Here is a 15,807-nt window from a genome sequence, read left to right as displayed (position 1 = left end):
CATAATAATCAATCTGCAAGCGAGTTGCAATACAGCATTATGCCAAAGTGGGGCAGTGCACACCATCTTTATGATGATATCAACAACAGCTGTTAAAGGTATAGGGGTTTAGAAATCACCAATCTCTTCCTTCCAGAAGTTTCAGAACTAGTACATGGCATCTAGTGAAAACACTATGAAAATTTGAAGAAGAAACTGATTTTTCAGACAGTCATGCCAAATGTGTCTTAACTTTTTACTATTAATATGATACTGTATTTGCCAGAGCCTGGCTCGAGTTTCTCTGGAATTTCTACAGAATTCTGCTTCATTCCTAACCAATGTTTTCATTCACTGCTCTGGACATAATTACATCACAGAGAACAGCAGCAGTCCAAAACCACGGAATGTGGGAAGACAAAATCCGAATCACTCTCTGGCAAATTAAATAGTATGCCGGCATTATGTTACAGCAGTTCCAGATTTGTATTTGGATTGCAGTTTTGTTTCTCTTTTTTTGCTCCTCTTTGCAGAATTTTTTTTTATTTCTGACTGTAAATTCTAGGCCATCTGAACAGCTGCTTATCGTCTGATGTGGGTGGCGGGATGTAGTCTTTACAATGCAGACATTTCCCAGCTGTGTGTATACAGTATATATAGACCATATGTGAAGTGGAATGAGAGCAACTCCTTATTCTGCATTCTCAGGTACTGTTTCTCACCATGTAGTGTCCAATGTGCTCCATCGATAGAAGAATGATCTACTGTTCAGTTTGGTCGAGGAGCTGACAGTAAAACAGTTTACATGCTTACTGGAATGTGCCAATATTGCATTTGTGAAAAATTCTCACTGAGCCATTTACAGGTAACTTTACAGTAATGAAACAGCAGCTGACACACAAAAGTGTCATCTCAGCCTGTAGTTTTTATAAACAGAAGTCTAGTAGAACCCTGTCTTCACTTTCAAGTCATAAAAATCCACTCACTGAAGTATTTCCAGGAGCTGTGATATTCAACTGCATTGGTATAAAATGTTCAGGATCCTAGTTTTTTTTTTTTAAATACAATGGTGCATTTATAAATTGATTACACTTTGGAGTGGACCAACATTAATTTTTAAATTAGTATTAGCAAATGTACTACTGTCTGCGATGGACTGGCGCCCCATCCAAGGTGTATCCTGCCTTGTGCTCATTGCTGGCCGGGTCCCCCATAACCCTGAATTTTATGAAGAGGTTAGAAAATGGATAGATGGATGAATATTTTTGACTGTTTTATTTTTGACCATAATGTGCAATTTTTCTAACTTTCACCCAGGAAAAACATTCCCTTACACACCCTTCTCAAGCTTTGTTAATCTACAATCACATGGGTTGCAAAACAATTAGGCTAAAGCCATATCTCTCCTCTTCACCTACATAAGGAGTCAACTAATGAGAACGAAAACCAGTCCTTACTCGGAACTGGAGCAGCAAGCTTTCTCTGACCTAGTGAAATGATTTAAACAGCAGCTCAGAAACTGTTAATGGAAACTCTCCATAAAACGGACTTGGCTTTGGAAATTATATATTTTTAAATTTAAGAAAACTGCCATTAGAATAAATCTTGACAGGCACACCTTGGGGGAATGATTTCATTGGAACTTCGTTGTCCTTCTAATTTAAGGATTTTAAAAATATCACCCCGCAACTCACAACTAGCAACACACTGAAACTTAGCAGGTGTGAGTTTAGTCAATGCCAATACCTGAATGGGAGACCTTCTGGGAAAACTGCTGTTGCTGCTGGGAAAGGTGTAAGTGAGACCAGAAGGGGCAGTCTGTGTGGGTCTTAAAGCCCCAGCGCTGTCCTTTGGATGAGATGTAAAACCGAGGTCCTGACTCGCTGTCCGACTCATTAAAATCCCAGGGCATTTCTCGAAAAGAATAGGGTTGTTTCCCTGGTGTCCTGGCCAAAATGTCTTCCTGGCCTTTACCAATCATGGCCTCCTTATAATCCCCATCTATACATTGTCTTCATTACTCTGTTCTCTTCCCCACTGATAGCTGACGTGTGGTGAGTGTACTGGCACAATATGGCTGCTGTCACATCATTCAGGTGAGGCTACATATTGGTGGAGGTGGAGGGGAGTCCCCATTACCTGTAAAGCGCTTTGAGTGGAAAGTCCAGAAAAGTGCCATTTAAGTGTAAGGAATTATTTTTTGAAAACATCTGCTTTATTTTGTATTGAGTGAGCAGTGGTTCGATAGAAACTCCTATTTACAGTATTTCATTTTTTGAATGACCCTCATTATTTTTTGTAAGAATCTTTTATTATTGGTTATCAAGGTCAAAGATCCCCAAAGATTATGGTCCTGAGGAGCCCCAACCCATCAGTCTTACAGGTCACCCTTAATCCCCTGTTATTAAAGGTGAGGACAACAAGTGAGAAATTGATCAATAAAGGGAGCTCGGGACCCTGAGGGCTGATGGGTATTCTGATTTGTGTTCCACATGCATCTCTGAATTACAACTTTAACAAATCACCCACAAAAAGTGTTCACATTTAACTTGTTCCAGGTCTACAATAAAAATAATACAATATTAGCATGACCCCTGCCTGAGGATGTACCTTGTATATATTGGCTCAGTGAATGCTGACAACTTTCTTACCTCGCAAAGTATTTTCGTCCAGTGTAAAAACAAGCAATTCTCTTAAAATAACTTCAGGGAGAGTCCAGCTCAGTTTTCGGATTTATGTGTAAACAAATTAAACCGAAGCTATGTCCCTGTTTTCAGAATTCCTCTTTTATAGATCTGTAATTTTGTAATTAAGATTTTAACAGCTTTTGGAGAGGTTTTTAATATTCTAAGTTGAACGGAAAACTAAGAAGGGATTAGTTAATCAAAAGAACGTTTAATAGGAAAGGTTTTTTTAACAAAAACAATCAAGCCCTGTGATTTGTTCATAAATACCTACGAATACACACTCACTAACAGTCCAATGCTGTGCCTGTTTATTATTCTACTGGGACTAATACGACTGCGCCTACAGTGGCCCATCCCACCCAGACCTTCTTCAGCCCTTAAGTGTCCAATCAGCTGCCTTCGCCACGCCCACAGAACGTTCTGGCACATTCCAATTTAACGCCGCGATCTGCACCTGGATTCTCTTAAAGGGAGGGATAAAATTAAAGAGATTTTGAAATGCCGCTTCTTGTATTAAAAAATAAAGTTGATCCTAGATTCAGCGCCTGAGTATGTTTTGATAATGTAACATGAACACTAAAGGAGAAGCACCTTGTGAAGTTAATTCTGGTATTTAGGTTCTACTTTAAAACGAACGTTTTATTTACTCTGGATATCATTTGGCTCCCGGTCGGTACTTCCGATCTGTCTATGCAACAAAATCCTTTAAAGATTTGAGTTAGTAAGACAGACGTCTGGCATCAAAAAACCTATCCTGGAGTTCGTTGGTTCCTATGGGTCCTATATGGAATGATGGTGTCGTGTCTTTCGCTCAAGGCTGATGTATGTAAGGAGGAGCTGTGTTAATGAATTTGTATTGGAAAATAATACTTAAAAATGACTGACAGTGTTTTACTCCACAAACTAAACCATACCTCTTCTCTCTTCTCCGTCTTAGTACATACCGTTTCCACTTGAGGTGGATAAAATACCTTTAAAGGAAACTTCTTTTTATCTGCACACACAAAACGTAAAATAGCCGAACTTCCCCTTTAAGGAAGTTTTTTTCCCCTTTAATAACGTCTTCCCCCTTAACGCCAAAAAAACGCTCTGCGGCGTTGTATTTTTGTCGGTGGTCAGTAAATCGGGGATAACGTTTTCGTCAACCTTACTCTCCGTTTGCTGTGCGTCTCCCTGCTGGCATTTCCTCCCCAAAACCCTCGTCTGCAATGTTCCGGCTCCCCTTTCTGCTGCCTGCCCTGCTCTCGCTTCTCATCCCTGGGCCGGCCCGAGGATATTTCCCCGAAGAGCGCTGGAGCCCCGAGTCCCCGCTGCTCGCACCCAGGGTGCTCCTCGCTCTCATCTGCCGCAACTCGGCTCACTCCCTGCCGCACTTCCTGGCGACTATAGAGCGCCTCAACTTTCCCAAAGACCGGATTGCCCTGTGGTAAGCCCGAAACCGGAGAGCGTTTTAAAAAGGTTTTGTTTTATGTAGTAAAGCAGAGTGAAAATGCAAGGAGATGCGGGTTTCTTGGAGTTGTAAGATGAAAACTTTTGCTCAAATGTTGGAATGCTGTTGACACATCACTGCAGGCTGGTGAGATCCACTGTCCTAGCTGAGTATTATAGTATCAGCGAGGGAAATTATGCCACATGCATGACTTTTTAATAAACACGAAATTGGGTGACTCGAACTTTTCCTAAGATCTTTTTCTAAAGTTATCTCGCAGTTATCAGAAACTCGTTAATGCATCGCGGGCAGCATTTGTAGTGTCTGGGAGTTACGTTATAGAAAGTGGTTTTTGTGAAACAGCACAGTCCAGATAAAAAGTTAGGTGCCTGCATATCTGTTAACGCGTGAGTGAAGTAACTAAAAAAAGTTTAGTAGTCCACATGCAATAACAGATTACTGTAGTTTACCATATAATTCTCAGTTCCTCGCTGTATCTGTAGTAACTTGAGCAAGTGTGGTAGTTGAGCATCGAAATGTGATGTATGATTTAGTAATTGAAGGTAATAGAGTTTAAGTGCAGTGGATTTTAGCGGATCGCTTTGCTTTTCCCTCGGGGGCTGTGTATCTACGTGTGAATCATCTCACAAGCTGTCTTGAGGGGAACAGCGCATCCGTGCTCTTGCGCATCGGAGCAGCTGCTTTTAGCTCCTTTTTAAGTTATTAAAAAACCAGGCCGATACATGTTCAGAACCTGGAAAAAAGGCACCGTTTTCACTCCGTCCTTTCGTGATGAGGTGAACAGTGCAGATTTGCAGACTTTTCCGTTGATAAGTCTATACGATCGTGTCAACGAGAGGGAATTTAAGAGAACTTCTTAGGACCGATATTCCTTATAGTAGTAAAATATTTTGGGGAGGACAAAAACGACACATGCAGGCTGTTTGAAAAGAGGAATGTCGACGTACAACGATCATATGAGAGGCACACTTTTACTGTACTTAAAACAGGAACGTAGAAAGGCTGATGTACCAGGACGTCACCCTGGCGAGCGGTATTCAAATAAAACCTTAAAAGTTTCCAGCAGCAGCCCTCCAATATAAATGACTCCAGGCGTTAACCATTCATTTTAATAAGGTCTCAGCCGAGCGTCCGTCGGTGTGACTTGGAGGCGATCCACCTCTTAATTTTTCTAAAACGGTTTTCTGGTTTGCGGCAGAAGCAGAGTAAAACCCATTGCAGGTTTATATGAACTACATAATGGAAACAATCCCTCGTTTCAGTTACAGTGCGCTGGGCAAACGTTTCGAAAGCCTCAGACGCAGGAGGATTTCATTACCATTCAGGCGAATCCGCGACGTCGCCTACGTGTAAATCGCGGGACCTCTTTGGAAATGCTCCAGAAGTTTACATTTTAACTTTTGCTCGAGTTTAACGCAAACCCTAAAAAAAATGCTCCAAAATTGGAAATGCTCCAAAATGTGAAATTTTAACTTTTGCTCGAGTTTAACGCACCTGGTATGACTAATACTTTGGTGACAGCGGTAGAATAAAGTATTGGCGTGTTTGTATCCGTGAGTAGTTGAAACGTGTTAAGCGGAGGAGACGGACTGTGTAAAATACACTCGGTCGATTTCGTGTCGTTTGGCATGTTTGAAATGTTGATGAGGATGCTAATTAGTTCGTATTGAAGGCAATAAGCTTATCACCTAATTGCTTATCACTTTCCGTAATATAGATACAATAGTTATATGTCTATGAATGTACGAAATAATCAAAGTTTAGGAATATAGGACAGGGGTATCCAATCCTGGTCCCGGTGACCCACAAACCTGCTGGATTCACCGCAGGTGAGTTCTTTAATGAATCCAACAATCCAACTGCTTGATTAGAACTTTTCCAAGTTTAGTTTTCTACTCAAAAGTTTTGTTTTGATCTGCGCAACGCAGTAGTTAAAAGGCAACCTCCTGCCTGCTTAGGACCTGAAAACGATTCGAGTTTGAATTGAACCTATTGTTAGGTTTTTGTTTGGTTAGTTATTTGTGCTTAGTGGAACGCAGTGTAGCAGTCTGTGGGTCTCCAGAACCAGCATTGTGAAACCCTGCTGTAGCTAACTTCCTTCTAAAATGAACTGGCTGTTTTCGACAATTCAAGTGTTTTGCAGTATCTGCGATGATGTGGTGAATAGGGTGGAACACAGGTGAGACAAGGTGTGAAAGTTCAGGTCTTATAAACTAAAGGTTTCCTCACTCAGTCCCTGTGTTTGTGGTTCGGACTGGACTGTTGGAATGCCATGTAGACCGTGTTTACTTTTTGCTTGGCAGAACTGTGGTGCTTTGCCTTCAGCAACCAGCGTGTAATTACAGTGGAATAAAAGACCCAGTGGTAGTTATCTCACGCCGCAGAACTGTCGCCAAGCCCAGATATTATGAATGGACAAACCTGATTTTTCCCCCCTTCACTGGGCATTAGATTAACCAAAGAAATTGTCCTTTAGATCCCAGAATCAAATGCACCCAGCCTTCCTTGCTCTAAGGAAGAACTAGAGGTTTATTTGGGCTGGGAAAAGTCATTTTAATCTTTTGTTTAATTTCCCCCCTGGAATTCTTCTCTACTTGTACCTTTGCCGTCTTGCTTCAGCTGCTGTCTCCTTGAGTCTCTTTCCTATTTAAAATTGAAGAAATGTCTGCTTGTTTTGATAAAATCAGCAGAAGTCCCGCACATTTCGGTCCAGGCTCTGTTGTGCTTGCTCTTTGTGCACTTGCAGCATGGAGAGGTCTCTATTTTATGGAGCAAAGGGAATATAGCACTCCCGGATCTTGCAAGCATGTTTTGTTGTTCTAACACCTACCTTAGCTGGAGCTGGCACACTTTTGCCACATATCCAAGCGTTCTGCTGGCTATCGTGTGCTGCTGTACGCAGGAGTGAGCAGGTCTCTTGGGTCGAAGCAGCCTCAAGTGTTGCCAATGGTTTTAAGAGCACGTTCTGTTCTGAAGTGCGTCAGGGCCTGGCTACACTAGCTGTTGTAGGCCACGGTTGGGCGATCAGGCCTGAGTCTTGCTGTGTGGGCCTGGACTGCGAGTCTGAAGCGTGCCAGAATATTCCCTGCGACTGGGCTTTCTGGGGGCTGATGTAACTGTGGAACCTGAAACGGCGCTGTGAAGGAGCTCTGCCTCTTTCCTTCGGGGGAGTCCTGGTTTCCTCTCCACACTGGCTGTGTGCGCAATACAAAAGAAGCTGTGTGTCTCGTTGCTCACCTCACCTCGGCCTCAAGAAGCCTTTTAATAGCTGAAAGATGACTATTTATGACCCATTTCCTCCAGACCCAAGATGTCAAACTCCAAACTTCAGAGACTTCAAGCATCCTCTTTTTCTCTGCATTACTGTACAGTGAGCACTGTTTTAGAATTCAACCTTCTCTGATCAATTTAATTTGCTTAGTTTAGTGAGTATCTTGTCATTTTTCTTGTCATTCTTAAAGTGGGCATCTGTTTCAAGTCGGATCTTAAAGTGTTGTTTGTTTCTAGCATAAAAAAATAGTTTATGAATGGGAACACTTATAGGTCCATCTTCCTTTTCCTGGTTTGTAGTTCTCTCTATGATTAATCCAGGGATCTCATTTTATTGTGATTTGCAAGAGGTGATGGTGTCGGGTTAACAAGGTGGAGGTGCATGTTCCAGACACCCACCCCACTTCGTGTAAAGATGATCTTTTGGTTCTCAGATCTACGTGCACTACCTCTTGATTTGCTTTTGCACCCTGGATTCTCATTTCATCGTTGATCCTAAAGTTCACTGGATTAACTCCTGGCAGTGTCTTTGTACAGTATATTTTGTCCCATAATAATCTCCTCTTTTTCCATTTTCAAATTGCTGTACCCCATCAGCTAGAAAGTAAGAAAGGCAACGCATCACTCTCAGAACTAGTTCACTACCTCTGAGGTTTCTGAGGAGTATTCCAATTGCATGCATTTAAACATTTCAGATTAGCAATATCTAATTTTTGTGCTTATAGCCTTGTTGGTCCTGCATAGTAGTTTGTGGTTTTTACATTGCTTCCCTTAATCAATATTGTCTAATCATTAAGCCAGTTAAGGGATCAATGCAGGCAGCATAACAAGCCAGAAGATTCAGGGTATCTCCAAGATCAGTTGGAAAAAATAGATACAAAAATTCTGCCCAGTCAGGGACATAGATCCTGCCTGGAATTCGTTACAAAAAGATCTCTTTATTCAGCAGCTATATCACCCTGCAACTCACAACTGACAGCCCACTGAAGCTAAGCAGGTGTGAGCCTGGTCAGTACCTGGATGGAAGACCTGGGAAAAACTAAGGTTGCTGCTGGACGAGTTATTGGGGCCAGCAGGGGGCGCTTGCCCTGTGGTCCATGTGGGTCCTAATGCCCCAGTATAGTGACGGGGACACTATACTGTAAACAGGCGCTGTCCTTCGGATGAGATGTAAAACCGAGGTCTTGATTCTCTGTGGTCATTAAAAATCCCAGGGTGTTTCTCAAAAAGAGTAGGGGTGTAACCCCAGCATCCTGGCTAAATTTCCCATTGGCCCTTACCAATCATGGCCTAATAATCCCCATCTATGAAATTAGTCATTACTCTGCTTCATTACTCTGCTCTCCTCCCCACTCATATCTGATGTGTGGTGAGTCTTCTGGTGCACTATGGCTGCCGTCGCATCATCCAGGTGGATGCTGCACATTGGTGGTGGAAGTGTTTTGAGTGGAGTGTCCAGAAAAGCGCTATAAAAGTGTAAGCAATTCTAATTATTTTAATTAAGAAAGAGGAACCACTCACTTTTATATTAAGTTACATTATGGTAGATAAATATTTGTGTTGGGTACATGATCTGTGTACTTTATTACATTCTGAAAGCATTGAGCACAATAAATGATGACTTGGCTAGGTAGTAGCATTCAGTCATAGCTAAACTGTTCTGATTTTTTAAGCCTGCTCTTTAAGCTGTTTTACAAGATGTTAAATGTTTTAATTGGCAGTTTTCCTTAGTGGCAGTATTTGTGAAAGTAGTACTCCCTCTTATCATAGAGTGTTTAGAGGGTGGCCAGTGTTTCTGATGGCTGTTTTCTACAAATATCATTGTCTGAGGGAAAAGGTTCTTGGCTGTCATCACACATCTCCCATTGAACCACACACAATGCCAGGTATTCTTTGCTCCGTCTCCGGGGACCACATGTAATGTGACCCAGCAGCTGTGTCCTATATTGGTGTATGCACTCTGCTAATAGAGCCCCTTGCGCTGTAGATGAGACGAGGGCAGTCTTTGCTATAAACCTTCAGTTCAAAGGGATGTTGGAGGCTTTGGGACGGATGTTTTGGATTTTTCTTTTAGATCTTGTTAACACTGTTCCGAGGCATGTAGCCCCTGCAGGCAATGGAAGAGCATGTCCCAAAATGTCAGAAAAAGAGCAGTTGTTGGCAAGGGGTTGAGGCAGTAGTGCAAGCCCTTACTCACTGCTCCTGAGAGACGTGTCCTGTCGCCTTTCCGTTTTGTCAGCATGCTTCATAATGTGCACAAAAACAATTTGAAATCTTCCGATGCAGAAGTATAGGTGTTATACGGTTGTTCTTTCTGCTCCTAGTAACAATTCTAGCTGCTGCATTCTGAATTCGCTGTAAGGTGTTGAAAGAGTGGTGTGTGCTCCCTGATAGTAAGGCATTGCAGTAGTCTAACGTGCTGTATACAAGAGCATGTATTACTTGAGTGGAGAAAAACTACTTTAGTTTTGCAATATTTCTTAACTGTAGGAAGCATGTTTTCGATACTGTTTTAACATGAGAGTTAAACGAGAGCTTTGTGTCTAATATGACACCAAGGTTACAAGCTGAGTCTTTGAGGCAAAATCCTCTGAATTAAGTGCTGAAGTGATGGTAGTCCTGTCAGTATTGTTTCCTCCAAACAACAGAACCTCAGTTTTATCAGAGTTGAGTAGCAAAACGTTTTCACACATCCAAGTCTTTACTTCATTAATGCAATTAAGTAAAGTGATAATAGACAAGTTGTCGTTAGGTGTAAACGAAATGTATATTTGAGTGTCGTCAGCGTATGAATAAAATTTTTTTAAAAAATGTATTATCCTATCTAGCAGCAGCATGTACAGAGAGAACAATATTGGTCCCAGCACTGATCCCTGTGATATCCCAAATTGAACTGGTGACATTGACGAAGCAGTACAATAATTAGATATTTGAACATAATGAAAACGATTAGTTACATATGAAGTAAACCACTTAAGGGCGGTTCCACATAAGCCAACCTCAAACTCAAGCGTTTTTTGTAACAAAACAGTGATCAGCCGTGTCAAAGGCAGCACTAAGATCTAGAAGCACATGCTCTGTTGTATGCCCCGCATCAGTAGCTAACAGAATATCATTTACAGCTCTATTTAATGCAGTTTCAGTTCTGTGGCCTAGGTGGAAACCAGACTGGAACTTCTCAAGTACATCATTTGAGTCCAGATATGACTGAAGTTGGGGCCACAACTATTTTCTTAAGAATTTTAGATAGAAATGGGACGTTTGAGACGAGCCTGTAGTTGTTAAGAACTTGTGGATCTAAATTTGGCTTTTGTTCTTGTGCTATATCCAGTTCAAGGTTGTGGGGGAGCCAGATCTTTGCAAGTAACAGGCTCTAGACAGAACACAGCCTGTGCAGGACACCAGTCCATCACAGGGCAGACACAAACAGTCATGCACACACTTACACCAGGGACAGTTTTTCCAGAAGCCAGTGAACCTCTCAGTGTGTCTTTGGACTGTGGGAGGAAACCGGAGCTCCTGGAGTAAAACCATGTGAACCCTGGGAGAACATACAAACTCCACACAGAGAGCAGCCCAGGTCTGGAATTGAACCCAGGGCTCCATTGCTGCCAGCAATGCTAACCACTGTGTCACTGTCCCCTCGGTATGAATTACAGTGTTCAGACTTCTTTTCACCATAGTCTTTTGTAATGATGTTTTCAGCAGTCCTGTGTGGCTCAAAGTACTTTTTTGGGAGGTGTGGGGATACAGTTCAAGATCTGGCTCATTGGCACCTAAATGAATGTTCTTGCGAACAAGGTTTAGGATTTAGCACGTGCCGATGCATGTCTCTGCACAAGACTGGCCCTGCAGCAAGTGAGGTTATAGGAAATGAATTCCTCCTGTCGGCGTCCATGGTGCCGACTGACAGTGTTCTGCCCTGGTATTTCTTCACAGACAGCTTATAAGAGCTGGAATATTGTTTCTAGCAAATGTGTAAGAGTCTTGTTTATTTGCTGCAGACTTCTGTTTGCAGGTGCAGTATATTCAAAAGCTTCGGTTATTTCAGTAAAATGCAATTTATTAAATGTTATTTTTGTCGCTTGTTGTATGCTAGTATTATTTCCTTTCACGTGAAAAGTGCAGTTGAGTTTTGTCAAAACAAAATTCTATTGCTTAATCTTGTCTAGAGTAAGTGCTGTTTTGCTGCCTGTATACATTCAGACATGTTTCCAGTGTATGACTGGTGCTGCAGATTTTTTCCAGGTGTTCTATAAAATGCTTTACAAGCTTAAATTTGCTGGGTTCTTAATATTCTTGGATTACAGGTATTCCCATCTGGCCTGTCAAAATGGAATTCCCGCACACTTAGCATGTCAGCCTACACCTTGATTTCTGAAAACGATATTGGTCGTTCCCCTCAGAAAGCCGAAAAATTCCCAGTAAAGATCACGGCAAAGCAGAACTTAGCCTAGAAGCATAGGTTTGAAAAGGGGGCATCTTCAATTGACTGTCGTGTTAGCAAACTGTTAATGTCCTAGAAAACACATTTACATAACAACTTGATGTTGTCACTTTGGACAGAATGCCAGTCATAGCTATCGATTGCTGAAAAATCTGAGGACAGTGCCACCAGCATGTTGCCATCACACTCCTGGTCTTTTTCTTGTAGGGATGAAACTTGTCCTGCAGTGTTGTAAAAGTGCAGGAAGAGCCAGGTGAAGCAGTTTCTTTCTCCATTCGGATGAGGTTTTATGGGACGGGTTTGGAATGATCCTGACTGAAATGGTTGACTTGTCAGCTGAAGGATTTTTATGAACAAGCGCAGGTGTTTAACTCATTTACTAAGGGCCATCTGGCCCTTCACGTAGAGACCTGTAGTAACGGACTCAAGGGTCTCGTCCTGCTGTTTCATGACAGAAGCCAGTTTACCTGCTTCAACAACATGGTACCGTAGCTTGTGCCAGTCTCCTACAATCCTTTGTGTAAACAATGTGCCCCCTGATTTTTTTTTTTTAAAAGTGCTCCCCTCTAGTTTCCACTTGTTCTGGTTTGTGTTTGTGTCAAATTTGAAGTCCATTGTGCTGCCTTTCTCGATGCCTTTGAGGATTCAGTATTCAAATCGTAGCTGTTCTCTTCTTGGTCTTCTCTGTTCAAGAGTCAAGACTAAAACAAATTTGGTTCTTTTACACTGTCAGAGCTGTACTTTTTTTAAGCCCTTAAATATACTATGTATGTTCTTTCTTTTCTAGACTGATTCCAGAACAATTGTATATTTATAGGAGCATCCTGACCAAAACTCTCCTCAATATTCGTATTCAGATCTTACTAGCGCATTATACACATTTAACAATTTTAATAGGAATATGTTCTTTATGGCTTCCCTTCACCATCTAGAAAACAAAAAGGATTTATAAACGGAGCATCTTCATCATAGATGACTACCAAGTAAACATCCATTCTTTGCAAGGAAACTTGAAAAAGTTAAAAACCGTATGGGTTTATTTTCATCATTCTTTTCATGTACTACTATGGTGATATCAATATGAGGACAGTAAAAATAGACCTTGAAAAATAGTATAATACCATAATGAGTATCATCAGTGGTTCTAAAATGTTGTGTTATCCATATTTAGGTGTATGACACTCTTCTAATACAGCCTCTTAGTTATGGACCAATGGGAAATAAAGAGTCTAAAATAGTTTTTATTGAAAAAATTAATTTCTCCTGCTATCTTATCTATCAATTTTTTTCTGTACAGTATGTTTTATTTTAATTCATACCCCAGCTGAAATATTTTAAACCTTAAAATATCAGAAAGATTTACAGGTTGGATATTGTTTCTTCCTTAATTCTCAAAATTCAGTAAAATGTTTATTACCTTTGTCTTAAGTGGCTGTTGGCAAAGATCCTTATTACCTTGTGTAATCAGCCTTCAGTGGGAACAGACAAAACAAGGTGATTCAGAGAGGGGCAATTACATTTTTTTATAGACCGATGAAAATAAAGTCTGATAAGTTGATGTTGATTTGGTTAGCATTGCTGCTTTGCAGTACTGGGGCTATGAGTTCAACCTGGATTCTGGAACTGGGTGCCGTCTGTATGGAGTTTGTATGTTGTCCCTGTGTTCACATGAGTTTCATTCAACTGTTCTGACTTCCTCCCTCAGTCCAAAGACATACTGGTAGGTTAATTGACTTCTGGGGAAATTGGCGCTAGTGTAAGTGTGTGTCTATGTCTGCCAGCCAATGGACTGGCATCCTGTCTTAGTTGTATCCCGCGTTGTACATGATGCTTGTTGGGATAGGTACTGGCTACTCCATGACCTTGAATTGGGGAAAAGAAATTGGAAAAGAAATGGTTTTCCATTCGTTTTTTAACGACTATTTAAGCAGTTTAATGGAGACATTTTGTGCTTTGCTCGTGCTATTGTAATGTGTGCTCTGAGCTCCAGACATAACCTGGAAACTAAGCTTTAAGCAAATCTTAACATGACAAATGAAGGGAAACAGTTTTTTTGGAATGGTGAAAGAGGGCCAGTGACGGAGAGGAAGGCGCGTGGCATTCGTGTAGCTCCGTCCTGTGTGTGTGTATTTAGCACAAGGATGCTGTGCACTGACAAGTACGTGTGAGATACCAGCAGGGTGTAGGAAGTGTCCATTCACTTGCACAGGGGCGTGCAAAGTTCTCAAAAAAGAGTTGAAGGCCTTCTGGAGAAGGGATAAGGCCCCTCTTATAAGAATGTTGTAATTGGGTTTTTTATTGTTTGTTTTTCTCTAGTGTGCATGCTTTTTTCTGGGGTTACCCAGATTTCACCCTGCTTTCCAACTGTGGACTATAATAAGACGATTGACCGGTGTAATGTGTCAAAAGCAATTGTGATCCAATTCCAATTCCTCTGTCTTTGAATTCCACTATTACGACAAATTCACTACCACCTGATATTCCTGTTCAGTTGAGCTTTCCTTTATTTTGTAAGCTTTTAGCTATTTGGAATAAATCTTTTATCAAATTCACAGACCTTTATAAACCCATATACCCACCCTTGTCCCCCCGAGTGTGACTGTATCTTGGCAGCCTCTTTAATGACAACAGCCTGGACACATCTCAGGGACCAGGGAAGGTGTACTCTGTGAACATTCCCATGTTTTACATCTCGGTTCCATTCAGCCTTTCTTCTGTGCTCTAAGTTTAGTCTCGTCTTTGTTATCTTGGCTGGAGATGGAGATTGAGATAATCCTGATTGGACTGCAATCTCGGACCAGTGCTATCTGTTCCTTAGAAAAGCATTAGTGTTGGCTAAAATCCATCCTCCTTTTAGACAAAATAAACAGTGCCTGCTGTTCCATTCACATTAGTTTATTTGCCATTACATTTGTTGTTCATAAACTGATTGATAATACAGACATAATAATACATTTACAGTAATTTATAGAGCACATTTCATAACAGAGAAGCTCAATTTGCTTCATATAAAAAAAACTAAAAGAGAGGTGAGGGAACTGAAAACATACTAAGAAGGAAATGTTTATAGTGCTGTAGGTTGAGGGAGAAGTCTTTCAAGATCTCTTTTAAAGATCTCAGTTGAGATTTGCTTGATCAGGGATGGCTATTCCTCATGCAAAGAGCATAGGCAGAGATGGCATGGTCTCTCAAAGTACGTCCTTTGGTTCTGGGTTAAAGACGGTTGTTGTGGCAAGTCTAGTTCTCAGTCCAGCAGTGAATGGTGAGAGAGGGGGGGAGCATGCATGCAGACTGCGCTCCAGGAGCAGTATCAAACATCTTCTCAAAGTTCATCAGGCAGGGACACATCCTGTTCTCTCCGATCCTTGTAAACATCTCCACCCTATCAGCCGCAGTAGTTTTCCCTTCTGGTGTTTCCACATACAGGCATGCAGAAACAAAACACTCAACTGCTCTTTAAACCTTTTATCCTTACTGTAAGCATGGATGTTACCAGGTACTGGGACACAGGTCTGCAAAAAAGGCTCCTCGGTCCCTGTGAAGTGGCCCTAGAGGAGTTTGCTTGAAAGCCAGTTCCACAATCCAGAAGGTTTAGGTTCTCCAGTAAAGCACAGATCTGAGGTTACAAGTGGAAAGTAAAAGCAAGAGCATTTAGGCTTGAAGGAACAGGGATGTTTGGTTATGGTTAAATTATGCAGCTGATGTAGTTGGACATCCTTCAGGGAAAACCCTGGCAACTGGATTATGAGATAATCCAACTGCGATGGGAGCACAGACTTTAATGGTGTGGTAGGATTAGTCAGACAGGGCTTTCTTTGTCTTCCAGTTTAAATGCAGTGCCTGCAGTGACACCTCACCACCAACTGTAACTTTCCTGTCAGTTGTGTAACACTTCTGAACATTAATGTGCTCAGAGCATGTCATGTGACAAACAGCTGTGAAGCTGTGCGCAGTGGAAGTGCATGTCTGATTGT

The 15,807-nt window shown here is 41.5% G+C and overlaps 1 protein-coding gene across 1 annotated transcript in view; it reads left to right on the top strand.

Moving 5' to 3' along the window:
• Positions 1-3,752: 3,752 nt before the first annotated feature.
• The window catches only part of LOC102683725 (procollagen galactosyltransferase 1), a 29,319-nt gene continuing 17,264 nt past the window's right edge, over positions 3,753-15,807 (top strand). Inside the window, exon 1 of the mRNA XM_006631496.3 lies at positions 3,753-4,092. Coding sequence (XP_006631559.1) covers positions 3,875-4,092 — 218 coding nt within the window. The 5' untranslated portion in view covers positions 3,753-3,874. The remainder of the gene's footprint in view (positions 4,093-15,807) is intronic.

This window comes from Lepisosteus oculatus, chromosome 11 (genome assembly GCF_040954835.1).
Source record: "Lepisosteus oculatus isolate fLepOcu1 chromosome 11, fLepOcu1.hap2, whole genome shotgun sequence".
Classification (NCBI taxonomy): domain Eukaryota; kingdom Metazoa; phylum Chordata; class Actinopteri; order Semionotiformes; family Lepisosteidae; genus Lepisosteus; species Lepisosteus oculatus.
Note: the sequence above shows the minus strand (reverse complement) of the source record. Positions and strands in the feature narration are given on the sequence as shown.